The sequence below is a fragment of the Motacilla alba genome, chromosome 4A (genome assembly GCF_015832195.1).
Source record: "Motacilla alba alba isolate MOTALB_02 chromosome 4A, Motacilla_alba_V1.0_pri, whole genome shotgun sequence".
NCBI classification, from domain to species: domain Eukaryota; kingdom Metazoa; phylum Chordata; class Aves; order Passeriformes; family Motacillidae; genus Motacilla; species Motacilla alba.
This window is the reverse complement of record NC_052045.1, coordinates 6,592,004-6,607,068: the sequence shown is the minus strand read 5'-3', so window position 1 is coordinate 6,607,068 and position 15,065 is coordinate 6,592,004. Positions and strand designations below refer to the sequence as shown.

Sequence of the window (15,065 nt, the reverse complement as noted above, 5' to 3'; positions counted from 1 at the left end):
CAGCTGGCCCTGGGGGATGGGGTCACAGAGCTGCAGAGAGGCCATGTGCAGCCACAGAGGGTCTGCACAGCAGCAAACCATCTTTTAGGAATTCAAAATAGCTTTAAAAGAACAAAGATGTCTCAGAACTAAGGTGGCTTGGTGCCACCTGCAGCAATAAAAGGAGAACTACTCATGCCTGCTTGCTGCTTTTCTGACAAACAGCTCCAGAGGGAAGTGGTACAAGCACAAAGCGTCCTCTACATTCAGATTTCATCCTGCTTTCATGGGACTGTTTTCCTTAAAAGCCTCTGATGCAGCACAGCCCTTCAGAAACCATCCATTTGAACACACTGCAGAGTTGCACACTAGAAATGAGATAAGATGCAAGCCTGTGCGGGGTGACTAAATGCAGGATACAGCACAGAAGATTTCTGCTGCTCGGGGAGAAGGCGGTGTGGCCACACTGCTCCCGGGCCGGGAGGCACCGGAGGCCAAGGACAGCACCGGCCCCGGCTCCAATACCGGGGTGTCAGAACCCAGGACGTCCCTCTGTCTGTCCTGGATGGCTCCAGCCCCTGGCAGGGGGCTCCGAGACCCTGGCATGAAGCCAAAGGCACCTGTGACTTTGATTTTGACCCACGGAGCAAATCACCAGCTTTGTATGAAGAATTACAAGTCAGGAGAGTTTAAGTAGAATAACAATTAGTTGTCACAGGGTGAAAAGGTAGAACTTTAAGGTTTTTAGAATGGAGGTTCGGGGTCCCAAGATGGAGGAATTTGGGCGTGCCCTGTCCTCCTTCTTTCTCCCTCCTAGCCTCCATGTTCTGTGGGATGCTGGCACTTTTGGATTGGTTTAGGGTAGAGACAGGCTGTCTAACATAGGTGATAGGTATTGGAAAATAATTGTAAATAAAGTACACGTAGTTTTTAGTATAAAATGTTGACACCAGCCCAAGGGCAGGCAGTGTGCCTTGGAGTGACCTGTTGAACGGACCTCAGCAGGCCAGAGAAAGAATGTACTAGATAAGAAAAAATAAGCAACCTTGAAAACCACAGCTGAAGAGTCCTGACTCCTTCTTCGACTGCCGGGCTGGGAAAAGAGACTTTCCAACACACCTCAGGGTCATCCTGAGCAGCAGAGATTGAGACCGGGGCTTCCCTCCCGCGGCAGCACTGAGCGTAGAAAAGGAAAATCGTGTAAAAAGTGTACAGAGTGTACAAAGTGTAAAAAGTGTACAGAGTGTAGAAAGTGTAAAAAGCGTAAGAAAGTGTACAAAGTGTACAAAGTGTACAAAGTGTACAAAGTGTACAAAGGCCCGGCGCCTGTCAGGTCCCTCTGACGGTCACGTTAATTTTCCTGGGCTGCAGCGCCGCTTTTGACGTGCAGGGGGCGCCCGCGAGGCGAGCCAGTGGCCGCGCAGGCGCAGTCCGCGGGCGCAGCGCCGCTCTTGGCTGCAGTACCGCGGGCAGCCACCAGGCGGCAGCAGCGACCCAGCAGCCGAGCCCCGCAGCGCCGCCGAGCCTGAGGGCGCGGAGCTGCTCCTGCTGCCTTCGCAGAAATCAGGTCCCCTTTTCAAGCCCTTTATTGTTTCCTTTATATAATTTATATGTGCAGAAGTTGTATTTGTATTTTCAAGCCCCTATGTATCTGTCTTTGTTGGACTAAAATTAAAAAAAAATGTGACCCAGAGAGATAAAAACTGTAAGAACCGTGGGCGCAGGGCCAGAGATGCCGTCAGGCCCCGCAGCCGGGGCCCGGCCGGAACGGGAGGCAAGAGCCATTGCCCGGCTCTCTTCGGGCACCACCTCCTGCCCACTGCGGTGGTTTTCAGGGCAGTTAGGACTTGGTGAAGGGAAGGAGAGATCTTGACTCTATTTCAGAAGGTTGGTTTATTATATTATGATATATTAAAAAAGACCACACTATAACTATACTACAAAGAATAGAGAGAAAGATTCATCAGAAGGCGAGACAGGAATAAAAAGGAATGAATAACAAAGTTCTGTGACTCCCAGAGAGTCCGAGAGCTGCTGCCTCCTCGACTGGCCACCAAGTAGAAACATCCCACACTGACCAATGGAGGAAGCACCTGCTGCATCCCACAGCAGCAGATCACAAATTGTTTACACTTGAAGCTGAGGCCCTCTCAGCTTCTCGGGAGAAGAAAATCCTAGCAAAGGGATTTTCATAAAATATCATACCTACACCTGCCCAGGGCTCCTCTCAGCCCCTCGCCCAGTGCAAGGGACAGCACGGGTGGCCGAGAAGGATTTATTATTCTGTCATGCTCGTGACAAGTTCCTTCAGCCGGTTCCTTCGGTTCCTTCGGCTGGGGGCCCTGCCCAGGGGACAGCTCCGGGGCTGTTTGCGGAGCAGCACCGCTCAGGCTGCAGGGGAATGACCGATGGTCAGCTCTGGGGCAATGGGCTGCTGGACACAGGAGCCAGCCTCCGATGAGGGAAGGGGAGGAGGAAGAGAGGAAGAGGAAAGAGGAAGGGGAAACCACCTTGGTGGCAGGGTGGTACAAGGAAAGCACAAGGCTGGGAATGGGACAGAGAAAACCAGAAAACACAGGGACAAGTAAAAGGAGAGAGGAATAGCAAGTGAGAGGGCAAAAGGGAGCAGGACAGAGATAAAGAACCTCAGAATTGTTTGGGCTGGAAAAGAGCTTTGAGATCATCAAAGTCCAACCATTAACCCAGCACTGCTAAATCCTCCACTAAACCACTTCACCTGAACAGAGTGAAGAGGGGAAGTTAAGAGTAAGGCTAGTTGGAGTAAAGCCTGAAGAGCACAATAGAAATTTTAAGTAGTGGTTTTAAGAGTGGAACAAGCTTTGGTACTTTTTTGGTTTTTGTTGGTTTTTTTTTTTTTCCTTGAAATATATTAGATTATTTTTAATGCTACACTTTAGTATTAGATTTAGGAAGATCCAGGGGTATTAGATTTAGGAAGATCCAAGCTCATTTTGCAGCAGAATCTTGCTAAGCTCAGGAAAATGTGATGGAAGCTGATGTTAGTTACAGGGAATATTTCAGGGTTAGTTCTTAGGAAGGTATGAATGTGTATTAGCTTTGTGGCTATCGTTACAAGTAATGTTACAACTGAGATTAGGATTAAGGAATTGAAAAAAGCAGTAGGATGAACAGAAATTAGGGAAGGTTGTTTTAAAGTCTGAACAATTAATATTGCTAAACAAAATGAACAGAATAAAAATTATTATGAAGTTGGAGAAGGAATTGTGTTTCTTGCTGCTTTCAAATTTAACTTTAGAAGGAAAAACTGAGAAGACTGGCTAGGTTAAAACCTGTTGTGCTATCTCCTTTTCCTTTCTATTTTCTAAAGCTCATTTGAAGGGATCTTTCTTTCCCTATACTTATTTCCATAAAGTTACTATAAAGGTGTAACAGAATTGTGGCTAAGCGTTTTCTGTAAAATCAGAGAGCTGAGTTTTACCACCTGGGCTTCTTAGTAGCATAAGCAAATAACAGATGTGAAAGTACTCTGCGGGAAGAAAGCATGACATGAAACAAACATTTATTTAAAAGGACTGTACAGACAAATTAAACAGATCTCACACTGTTACTCCTATGAGGCACAGGAGTAAAATACTTAAAACACAGAAGCCAGTGAAAACACCAGATATTGCTAGAATACCTAAATACTAAAATGAAAATGTATGCTGGAGGAATTAGAAAACTGTAAAATAAAAGAATAAAGCACTTTTTATTTATTCAAAGTGCTAGTGAAGTCCTAATTTCTTGAATAGTATGCTATTTAAAGTAACACATCAATGTCTATTATTTCAAATTTAGATTATGTAAAATGAAGCCACTGTCAGTTTCAGCCAGGGTCCTGTTTGTAAAGCTAAGGTTGAATTCAGGAAGTGCAAGTATTTAAATTTGCCTTACATTTTCTCTGTAATTAATGGTGTCCTTGGCGCTAAAGTTTGGACAACTGATCCAGCCCGGCTTAGGTATGAAAATATCTACAGCAAAGCATTTAGATACAGTACAGTGTTTGCCTCCTTTTACTTATGAGCTTAGGGTTGAAGGCAGGGTGAAAGGTTTGGGATTTTGGTTTTAATCTGTTTGGTTGCAGAACAACAGGACTTATCCTTTGAGGCAAGTGATGAACAAAGACCCTGGAAACCATCTTTACCAAGAGAATCCAGTTCTTTTGTTGTTACAGGGATACCCTTTTTAAAACAGAACGACAAAGACAGGGTTAAACCAGACTTCAGTAATAGAAAAGTCTCCTAAGATTTGAGGAGGGTCTCATTGTGACTACTCAGACAATTTGACCCAAATAAGAATAAATTTAAGCGAAGTGAAGAAGTATCCACAAAGACTTCAGATACAAACGAAGAAGCCATTGTTGCTCCATGAAGCAAAAATGCAGTAGACTTGTGTTCAGAGCTGTACTTCAGACAGCTTCCTCTTCTGTCTGAATACCAAGAAATCAATATTTCATAATTATTCCTCCAGTCTCTTGAGAGAGTTGCCTGGGAGAAAAGAGCCTGGGGCTGTCACGAGAAGAGTTCTTCAGTTAAACTTCTGTGATTGTTCCGTGAGAGAAAAGAATACTCTTTCCCTGTGAAAGACACTGCTTCCCTCCCTGCCCCCACCCTCATGGTCCCCTAATACATAATACATATTTTATCTTCTGAAATGGCTAGAATCATAGAATATCTCAAGTATGGGATCCATAAGGATCATCAGGTCCAACTACGTAGCATTAAACTGTATGGCTAAGAGTGTCATCCAGGTGATCCTCAAACCCTGACAGGCTTGGTGCCTTGGCCACTTCCCTGGGTCACTGGACCAGTGACCAACCACTCTCTTAGGGAAGAACCTTTTCCTGGTGTCCAATCTGAACTTCTCTCAGTGCAGCTTCATTCTGTTTCCTCATATCCTGTTGCTGGTCCTCAGAGGGTGATCAGCACCTCCTCCTCCTCTGCTTTCCCCTGGAGGAAGTTGTAGGCTGTGATGAGGGCACCCCTCAGCCCTCTTTTCTCCAAACTGAACAAGCCAAGCATCCTCAGCTGCTCCTCAGAGGTCTTGTCCTTGAGACCTTTTGCAGTCTTGGTCACACAGGTGACTCTAGAACACTGTAATAGTCTGGTGTCCTTCTTGCACTGAGGCATCCCACACTGCCCCCAGTGCTCGAGGCCTGACCAGTGCAGTGCAGAGTGACACAAGCAGCTGGCACTGCTGTGCTTGATGTACCCCAGGTTGTGGTTGGCCCTTTTGGCAGCCAGGGCACCCTGCTGACTTATCTCCAGTTTCACTCACCCTCAGCGATGCAGGCTGTTCATATGGCAGGACTTTGTAAAGGATGGGAAAATTCGTAAATACGAGTACAATTGATGCAAACACAGTGTGTCATATTCACTTTTTCAAACAAACAAACAAGCCCTAACCTTGTAAAACACAAGAGCACATGAGACTAGTTTAAAAAAGTAAAAGTACAAAACTGTTGTACTTAATCAGTAAATGATGCATCCTTATATTTACTTCAGTTCAGGGATCTCCCAAGAAAGAAAGAACCGGGCAAAGTGACAGTAAAGTGAGAACAACTATGACAGCTATTTCAGAACTGTAAGTAGAAGTCTCTACAAATCAATCCTCCTATTCACACTACTTCATTGCAGACCATTCACCCACTCCATTGTCACTACTTATTAAATTTATGTACAACTACCATCAAAGTATGCTGCTGTCCTGTATGCACTCTGGGGAAGCCCACATGCTGTCTTTTAACTCTGTGCAGTTTCCCTTCAACTCCATAGGAATTGCTCTGAACAGAGCACACAGCACGCGACCGCCCTGACATTTGAAACAGTAGAATCCAGTATTTGTGCTACAAAACATGCATAACACACTATTGCCATTTGGAGCATGGAGACTATCTTCCATTATTGCTATCTCAGAGACCAAATCCCTGTAAAATTCAGCTAGCAGAATCTGCTCTGCACATAATTTCAGGGGCAGGTGGTCCACATTGCGACTGTGTTGACAGATGTTGATTTGACCATGTACCATTAAAATGGGGGAATATCTCCTGAACCTGGCTTAAGTTTTAGAACTATGTTCAGTAAATCACTGGTGCACTTTGTGGCAGACTTAGGAAATAATGGTGACACATGTGATTTGGCCAGCAAAATTGCATCATGTGGATTTATTACAGTTGCCAGCATTTGGCAAAGTTCTTGGAGCAGAGACTTGGGGCTTCCCTGTTCTTCCTGTCTAACAAGCCAAATTCCCAATATAACCATTCTAACATAATAATAGAGAGAAACCTGGGCTAAAGAGAGAAGAGTGTGAACAAGCAGTTTCTGCATCCCGGAGTTAGTGAAAAGAATATTTAACACTTGAGATCAATTTAGGCAACAAAGGCGGTCACAAAACTGGGATTAGAGATGAGTAAATTTCAAGTGCCAGTTCTGTAAGTGGATCACTGCCATCCTCCCCATTGCAAGAACTGTTGTTACGTTGCGTGAAACAAAGGGAAGACATACAGGGAGTGATCTAATCCAGATGCTTTAGCCAGGGTTCTTTTGGCACACAGGGAACAAGAAAACAAACTGGCCTGAAGTAAAGCTTATTAAAAGACAGAAAAATAGGAAGTTTTGGTTGAGGGAGGACAATGACACCAAAGCTCGTTGGTTCTGGTGAAATACATAATGTTTAGTTGACACTTCCTCATGCATGTTCCTGAACTTTCCTATGCTCCAGTGCAGGATATGTCTGCCATATTTTGGCTGTAGAAACCAGGAACAGAAGACATGCAGAATGGCTGATGTGCAGTCTGTGCACATAGAGATCTGGGATATATCATGCATGTTTCCTAGAGAACCACAGTGCATTGGTCAGCCATAAAGCCTAGGAGGACCACTAATACAGTTCACTTCAGCCTTGTTAAGTCAATCAGTCTTTTGACTGCTGAAAATAATGACCTGTTAAGATGTTAAAGCATGACAAATTACATTATTTTTAGAAATTCATCCACAGCCAGCACCTTTCTAAGTTTTAAGTCAAGTTTGAGGGAAGGGTACAGTCAACTTCAGTAAATCAAAACCCATGTGTGTCCTTAATACATTGATTTTCTGTATAACAAGTCTTGTTTTCCCTGAACATTTCCTGTTTAAAAAGAGGTCCACGGGATACCCAAACCTACCCAGTCTTATGAGATTGGAGAACAAATTGTTCCTCAGTGAAACAAACAGACAGTCTGCTATTTCAGCACTTCAAATAGTCTCCTGTTATCAGGAGAAAACAGAATAATCTTTTAGTAACATCTGTTTTTTAAAAAGAGAACATAAAAGCATTTGTGGTAATCACATTTGGTCAATAGAAATAGCCTGACATCGAGGATACTTGCACAAAGAATTCCAGTTTGTTTAGGAGTACAAAAGATGGAGCAATTGAAATGTTAAACTGTAGCACCAGTAATATTTACTTTCCTAAAACCAAATCCTAAAGACTGGAAGGAACTTAGAGCAGGAACATTGTGCTTACATTGCATTTAAATAGAAAACAATGAGACAGTCATACTTGAGTCTGCAATTCAGTAAAGTCTGGGCAAATATGCCATTCTACTGGAAGAGTACTGGGACGGGTCACACAGCTTGTCAATCTTCTGGATTTCATTCATCCTGTTTCCTCTTGGGCTTTTTGGGATTCCGAGACCGGCTCTTTGCTTTGCAGAGTGGACATATGGGCGCGTTCCGATGGATTTGTTGGTGACACGACAAACACGCCTGAAATGCAATCGCAGCCTCTGGTTACAAACACCAAAGTGGCCTTGGTACACAGGTTATTGAGTGTCACACTCTTCCTTACAGTACAGACAAAAAAAAAGCTCCTTGCCTGCAAAGGCAGAGTGCTGCTGCATGCTATACAATCTAGGTATATGGATTGTAATTTCAGGCTTACTGAAAACCAGGAGCATCTCATTGAATTAAAACTACATTTCTGCAGACATGTGGCTCATACATGTATCAGTAAGTTCAAATTCTATTTTGTGTTAAAGGTTACAGTGATGTTGTAAAGGTGTTTACCTGCCGAATAGCTCACTGAGTCAGAGAAGTTACAGTGATGGCCAACTGCAGCATCACAGAATTGAAGGCAGAAGCAGGTGACTGGATGAATTCCACACATTTAACACAAGGTACAGAACTCTGCCCTTCTGCTCCAGACTAAGCCCTGTAATTTATGTTTGACTGAAGCCTGTTACTTGCAGAATGGCTTTTCTATTGCCTAACTACAGATAGTAAGTATATTACTTCGGGGTGTACCTACATCAGTTAGGCTTCTTAGTGACTCTGGAACCTGGGTGGGAGGAATACCCCTACATAACTACTTAACTCTTCTCACTACATAAGGAGCTGAGTAAAACTGTCACTGAAGTGCCTGTGATTATGTTACCTTAATCCACATGTTACTCTTGAAGATCCCAAGAGCAGAAGCAATCACTGTCCCTGGTAATTTACACCATTGGTAATTTCCCTCATAAAATACGTGCACTGCTTTTAATATGACTCCATACAGCATTAACTAAGAGCCACTACTTTTTCTTTTGCCAAGATTTTTTTCTCTTTCTTACATGCCTTGCTCCCACATGAAACACAAGAGGAGTGGGAATTGCCTGCTGAGGGTGACTCTTAAGTCCTAAAAGATTCTTATCCTTAACCCTTTATGACTGGTGGTACTACTTTAGTCTACTGCTTGCTCTTGTTTTGAACCACTGCAAGGAAAATCACAATCAGGACACGTAATTTTTCCTTGCTGCAAACATCAATCACTTTCTAAACATAAAGCATTCCAATGACAAAAGAGAAAACCCAGCACATTCCATCTCCTGACCTTCATTGGAGGTGGCTGCTGTCTGAAAGTTGCTGTCTGTCTGGTGTCTTGCTTCCTGGCCACCTGTAGCTGTTGGGCAGCTGCTGCAGCTGCAGCCAGAGACTCTGGGATGGGAGGCTCCTGTGGTTCTGTCTGCCATTCTGCTTTCTGCTTTTCAAAGTAGCTAGACAAAAGAATGACAAACAAAAATGTAACCACCTTCTGCAGTATTTCATTAGTCTGTAAAGGATATTTGGTGTTAAAATACAGTGGATCACATTTCCCTATCATGTTCCTCCACTAGAGGAACTAGAGTCAAGCTGCCAAATTGCCTACACATTGACTCATTCATAAATAGAATATGTGGTGTTTTCTTCTGCATTTCTGCACTTCAGCCAGATTCCAGACTGGATGTAAATCTAGTAAGATGAAAAACAGACAACATGTATAGATGAAAAATAGGCAACTTCTTCAGATGCACCTCTGTCAAACAATCTTTCCATTTTATTCTGTTAAAGTTAATAACTTTTGTACACAGCGGATTAATAAACAGATCAATACAATCTTTGTAGTGTCAAGGTGTTTGGAATGTAAAACAACATTTCTATAGAAATAGAAAGGAAATCTTGAAAACTGTGTGCGTGTGTAAACTATATTAATTGTGCTGAGCAATAAGAGCAATACATGCTTATTAAAACATCCCTTGCATTTAAAACTGGTCTGTTAAACAAAGGACACTGCTCTTTGAATAGTAGCTAATTCTGCCACTCTGCCCAGCCTAGGTTATATGTAAAAATGAGACTGATTTATTATCCAAATCCATTCCACATCTCAGGGAAACTTGTTGACAGTCACAGGGATTTGGCTAAAAGCCACTGCCATGTGCAGGCAGCAAAAAGTAAAACTCTGACTAGGAGCAGCACAATCCAGCTGAGGAATACCTGGTTTGTATCCCTCTTGTGTATTGCCTCCTACTATTGCTTGCTAAAGAAGTAAATTTCAGGGAAAAATAAAAAGATAGAAAAAGCAACATGCAGTATAAAACCTAGAAGGTCAACACCCACCCTTGAATGTTTGAATATGGTATGTAGAGTTTGCAGCTTGGAATAACCTAAATTTAACTTGGAACAAATTCAGATTGAATGTTATCAAACACACGTCCTCCACATCCCTTTTTTTTTAAATTTTGTTTTTCATGCTTCTGTCTTGGGTTGTTTTTTTCCACCTCCCAACAAAATTAAGATGAGAAAATGACCAGTAGAATTGAAAGAAAGCATAAAGCCAGATAGTGTTTGCTTTGGAGACTTACTCAAGGGACAGTTTCTCTTCCTCTTCACATAGGTCTGGCAGCCTCTGCAGGCCCAGAGTCATTCTCAAGGCATCCACGTGCTCCTTGAGGGGCTTGTACTCCTCGTGGAGCCGCCGAGTAGATTCCAAGAGCTTGTTAAGATCGTTCTCAGACTGCTTGATAGTATTCTCCATCTGAAACACGAGGTTGGGCATGTTTTCAAAGAACTGTTCCTCTCTGACTGAGCGACAGATTGTACCAGAAAGAGGAGATTTTTCTCACTCAAGTTGCAAGAGATTTGAGACAATGCAACAGTAAAGCAAAGACTTAAGGTATTGGGAAAATGAAAAATGGGCAAAGGAGAAGCAACAGAAAGTGACATGTAAGATGCCTTTTCATTTTAAAAAGGTGCACTCAACCTATAGGACCTTCTGAACAACAGAAAAAGCATAGAGACAGGTTACAAATAAAGTCGGCAAGCGAGGAGCTACGGAAGACTCTCAAGAGACATTAAAAAAGAGCTTAAAGTAGCATAAACTAATTTTCTGTGTTTCTAAGATACCTGAACACTGACTGGCAGAAGTTAACAAGCTAAGGAAAGGTTTCTGCTTCTCTTACTGCATCAAGTGGGAAAAGCAGCAGAGAAAAAGACAATCTGACTGCACAAAGAGAGGAGGATGAAACAGAGGCTGAGGTTATGCAGCTGGACAGGGGAGCAGACATTTGAAGCCACAGATAAATGCAGTCTGCACATCCAGTACATAGCTTGTACTTCTTTACTTGTTGGAGCCCTTTTCTTCTAGTGCAGCACAGATACCTTCAGAGCTAAAAACCCCATTAAGTGCCCTAATATTACATAAAAAATGCATTTTAAAATATATTCCCTATTTAGCCCCTGTAATCGGATAAGCTTCCCTGTTTATTAATTGTTTTTTCTTTTATTTGTATTAATTCTCTTCAGGCTGGTGCTTCTTGGTGTTTGGTGATTCTACTCTGGGATGAAGGTCAGCTCTTACTATGAACTTAATAAACACTACATATTTTCTCAAAATCTCCTAGTCTCACCGAGCTGCCAAAGTTTCTGTTTCTAGGTGCTAAATGAGAAAAGACTAACAGGAAGAACTGTTTTCTGTGGGACAGCTGGAGTGGTATCACTGTGGCTACTGGTAAAGTCATAGCCACAAGAGGCTTGGTTATCTTATCTATCCTCCTGGTGCAACAGCTTATGCCAGCATTATGAAATATCCTGCCCTACAAAGGGAAAAAACCAATTATCCTGAGGAAAATTTACTTTGCACTCTCTGTAGGATCCTAGGATGGTGTTGTAAAGTGCACAGTATTGAACCAGCGACGCTTCACTCATGTGCACAGTTCCACAAGCTGTGGGATGATTCACATGCAGCTGTGTCTTAGTCAGCCTGTCTGAGCTGGGCTGGCACATACCACATTAATGTCAGCGTGGATCAGCCGCAGCTCCTCCACGTGAGCCATCTTCTCTTGCAGCAGCAGGTCCATTTCCTGTTTATATTCTTTCAGGTGCCTCTCCTCAGACTCCAGGGCTTCAAATTCTGCTTTCAGTCTTGCCTTTATTTTTTCCATCTGCAAAGTCTTATTCCTGAATCCCAGTGATAATTTAAAAGACAGAGAGACAACAGTAAGTCGCTGACACATATTTTTGTGAGGTGTCAGTTTATATGGGATTAGATAGATGAAAGAAGGCAATAGACAAGAATGAGACTGAGTCTGAGAGAAGGTGAGGTACAAGGAGAATACTGAATTCTAATGCCAGCTCTTTTGCTGAGCTTTTCAGTGGTAAGACCATTCTAGTACTGAATTATGAAATTATAAAATGTTGTCAGGCTTTGACAGAGCGTGGCAGAAAGCAGGGTCAGTCACTTGGACAAATAATTATGGCTACATATTCCAAGCGTCATAGCTAGTAATATGACCTGGGTTCCTCCCTCTCTTACTTCAGGAGTTTATAAAGCTGCAAGAGATAAAAACAGTACCATAAAAAACTTCTACATGCAATATGTATTCAGAAGCAGGTGGGATGGCAGGGATAACATGAATGAAGGAGATTTAAAACAGAACAATTACAAAATTTCTGTTTCCTCTCTTGTATTTATGACATGTGTCTGCATCTCTCAACAGTAAATTCACTCTTATTCCCTTTTATCTCCTCCCAGTCAGAACACTAAGTCTTTACATATTTACCTAATTTTATGACTGGGTTGTTTCTGTGGAAGTATTTAAAGAAGCACACATATAAATAAGGATGTGCATATATGCTTGGATTGTGGGTATTCAATGGGTTTACTGAAAGAAGTATTACCTTGACTACAAATTATATGTATTTATCTATAGGTACAGATGTGGATATAGAGATCAGATTCCAGATTCAAAATCGGATTCCCACATCCCTTCAAAACCCAGCTAAGCTGTATCATAATACATGATAGAGATCAACTATACAAATGGGCAAGTTCTTTGATTTTGTTCATGAAGGCTTCTTTACCCTCTGTCTGGAGAATACATTAAATGCAGATTAAAATAAAGTCTTCTGAATCTATCAAAGGTGAATCTGTAAGCATAAGGAAATCTCATGTTTATTTTGAAGGAAATTCTTCACAGAATGAAAGCTTCAAATGAGTAAATAGGTTTATTTGATCAGATTTTGTTAAAGGTGACTCAAAATGGACAACAATGTTGCAAGTAGGACTGGCTTTTTGACACTGATTTTTTTTTAAATCTAAAATACACTCAAGTAACTTGTTTGATACTTCATTGTACACTAAAGCTAAACATCACCTTTGCTCTACCTTATACCACAAAATAATAGCAAAAATCCGTCAAGTGCAGTTAATATATCACCTTTGAATATGTGATCAGAAAACTGAATGCGCTGTAAATTTCCAAATACAGGATACCACTCTCACTGAAAAATTAATTTAAGTGTTACAGTAATTGGACTATACACTGTAGTAGCCATAGTTAGATCTGTTTTCTAAAACAAAGTCTGTGTACCAGTTGAGTACAAAATCATTGTAATTACACTGTCACATCTCTTTCTACAAATAGCTCGGGATACTAGACAGACAAATATTTTTGCTTAATCTTTGTTCACCTTTGTGGTATTGTGTGAAGAAGGCTGAGGCCCATACTCCGCTGCCTAATTCACTTGTTCCACGGATAAAGTGTGCTCCTTAGAGAAGCTGTAACCAGCCAGAAGTGCCTGTGATCACCGGGGAGCTGGGACTCCTCGCCAGCCCTCTCTCCTCTCTCTCTGCCAGCCCCTCTCTGGCTGTCACGTCCCAAACGCTTCTCAGGGCTCTGGGGTTTCGCAGTCAGCATGCCTTCCACCCCCCAGCTGCATTCAAAACCACTCTTCTCTCTCAGGTGTTTTGCCTTTTGGCTGCACCACTTCCAACTAAACAGCTCAGGCCTAGTGCTGGAAATCGGTGCCCTGAACCAAGGAGTGGAAACGCCCTGCCTGAAGTTACGAGAACCGTTCCCGATGCAGGAACGTGCTGTACTCTGCCTGGCTTTCAATGAGCCCCTCTTCCACAGCATCCCGCAGCTCAGCCTACAAAGGACGCTGTACACAATTCCCGGTGTTTTGCACGGCGTGAACCGCAGCCCGAGGCAGCTCGGGCCTTGCGGCAGGAGGGCACGGATGCAAAAGCCCCGGCCCGGGGTGTCCCCATCCCCGGGCGGCGGCCGCAGCAGCAGGCAGGGACGGACATCTCCGCGGGGCTGCCTCGCTCGCTGCCCGCCTTTGGCCCACGGGGAGGGAGGGCAGGGACAGAGAAGCCGCTGAGGCTCAGCGCTCCCCTCTCATCCCGCACGGATCCACCGCTGCCCGGAGGGCCCTACCCTACCGCCGCCCTCCGCGGGGGACGGACGGACGGACAGATGGCTGTCCTGCACCCCGTGGGGCTCTGCCGGTGCTGGCAGCGCCGCCCAGCCCTGTCCTGCCCGAGGATTTGGGTGTCAGACTCTGCTTTCCTTGCCATGCCCCCCTTCCTTCTCAGGCTCCTGCCCGGGAGTGAGTGGGGCAAAATTACAGATTCAGAGCCTCATGAATATGAAATGCTAATTCAAAGGACTTCAAAACAAACAAACAAACAAACAAACAGTGAAACCCCCACACAGCCGACACCACTCCCCCCGGGGGCGCCGGGGCCGCTCGGTCCTTCCCACCCGCGCACTCCGCCTCTCCGCGGCACCGCTCAGCGCCGCGCTCTGCGAACGCGCGACCATTACCGCCCTTCACTACGCATCCAGCGGCGATCCCCAGCAGCAGATGCTCCCTCCCTGCTTAGAAAAATGTATCTTGAGCTCACGTCGTAAGCCCGGCGGCAGTTTTCTTTCCCTCGGTAGCACAATAGCTACTTTCAGATCGATGCAACTCCTCCGCTCCCCCGAGGAAAAAGCTGCTTCATGTAACCGATGGGGCACAAAGCGAACATACCTGATCTCCTTGATGCTCTCGAGTTTGCACATTATTTCTTGCTCATCTGCCATGCTTTTTTACTCCCGAGTTACACCTCCCGTGAAACGCGCAAAATGCCAGAGCGGGGAAAAAAAAAAAAAAAACCGAAACCAAACCAAAACAAAAAAACCATACAATAGACACAATGTAGTCACCCCCTCCTCGCATATGGGCTCTGAGCCTGTGCGGCAGGCTCTAGTGGGAGCTGTGGGACTTCGAGTCCGGGTTCCTATTGCTGCCCAGGCAGAGAGCTGCAAATCGACTACAACACCCACAAGGCAGAGCAAAGCTCGCCTGCCCTTCTTCCTGCGACTACATTTTAAATCAATTTGTCACACCTCATTATGCCAGAGGTTGTTAGGAGCGCAAAAAGAGCAGGAGGCTTCCTTCTGAGATCTGGGCAATGTTTAGTATTTCATTAAAATATGCACTAAAAGACTGTTGATGGGTTCA

The 15,065-nt window shown here is 43.8% G+C and overlaps 1 protein-coding gene across 1 annotated transcript; it reads right to left on the bottom strand.

The window, feature by feature from the left end:
* Positions 1-3,503: 3,503 nt before the first annotated feature.
* Positions 3,504-14,809, bottom strand: ZC4H2 (zinc finger C4H2-type containing). The gene is made up of 5 exons (XM_038123004.1): positions 14,592-14,809; positions 11,561-11,732; positions 10,139-10,311; positions 8,851-9,013; positions 3,504-7,745 (listed from the first exon to the last, which is right to left on the bottom strand). The coding sequence occupies exons 1-5, from the start codon at positions 14,642-14,644 to the stop codon at positions 7,632-7,634; spliced, it is 675 nt and encodes a 224-aa protein (XP_037978932.1). The 5' UTR covers positions 14,645-14,809; the 3' UTR covers positions 3,504-7,631.
* Positions 14,810-15,065: the final 256 nt, after the last annotated feature.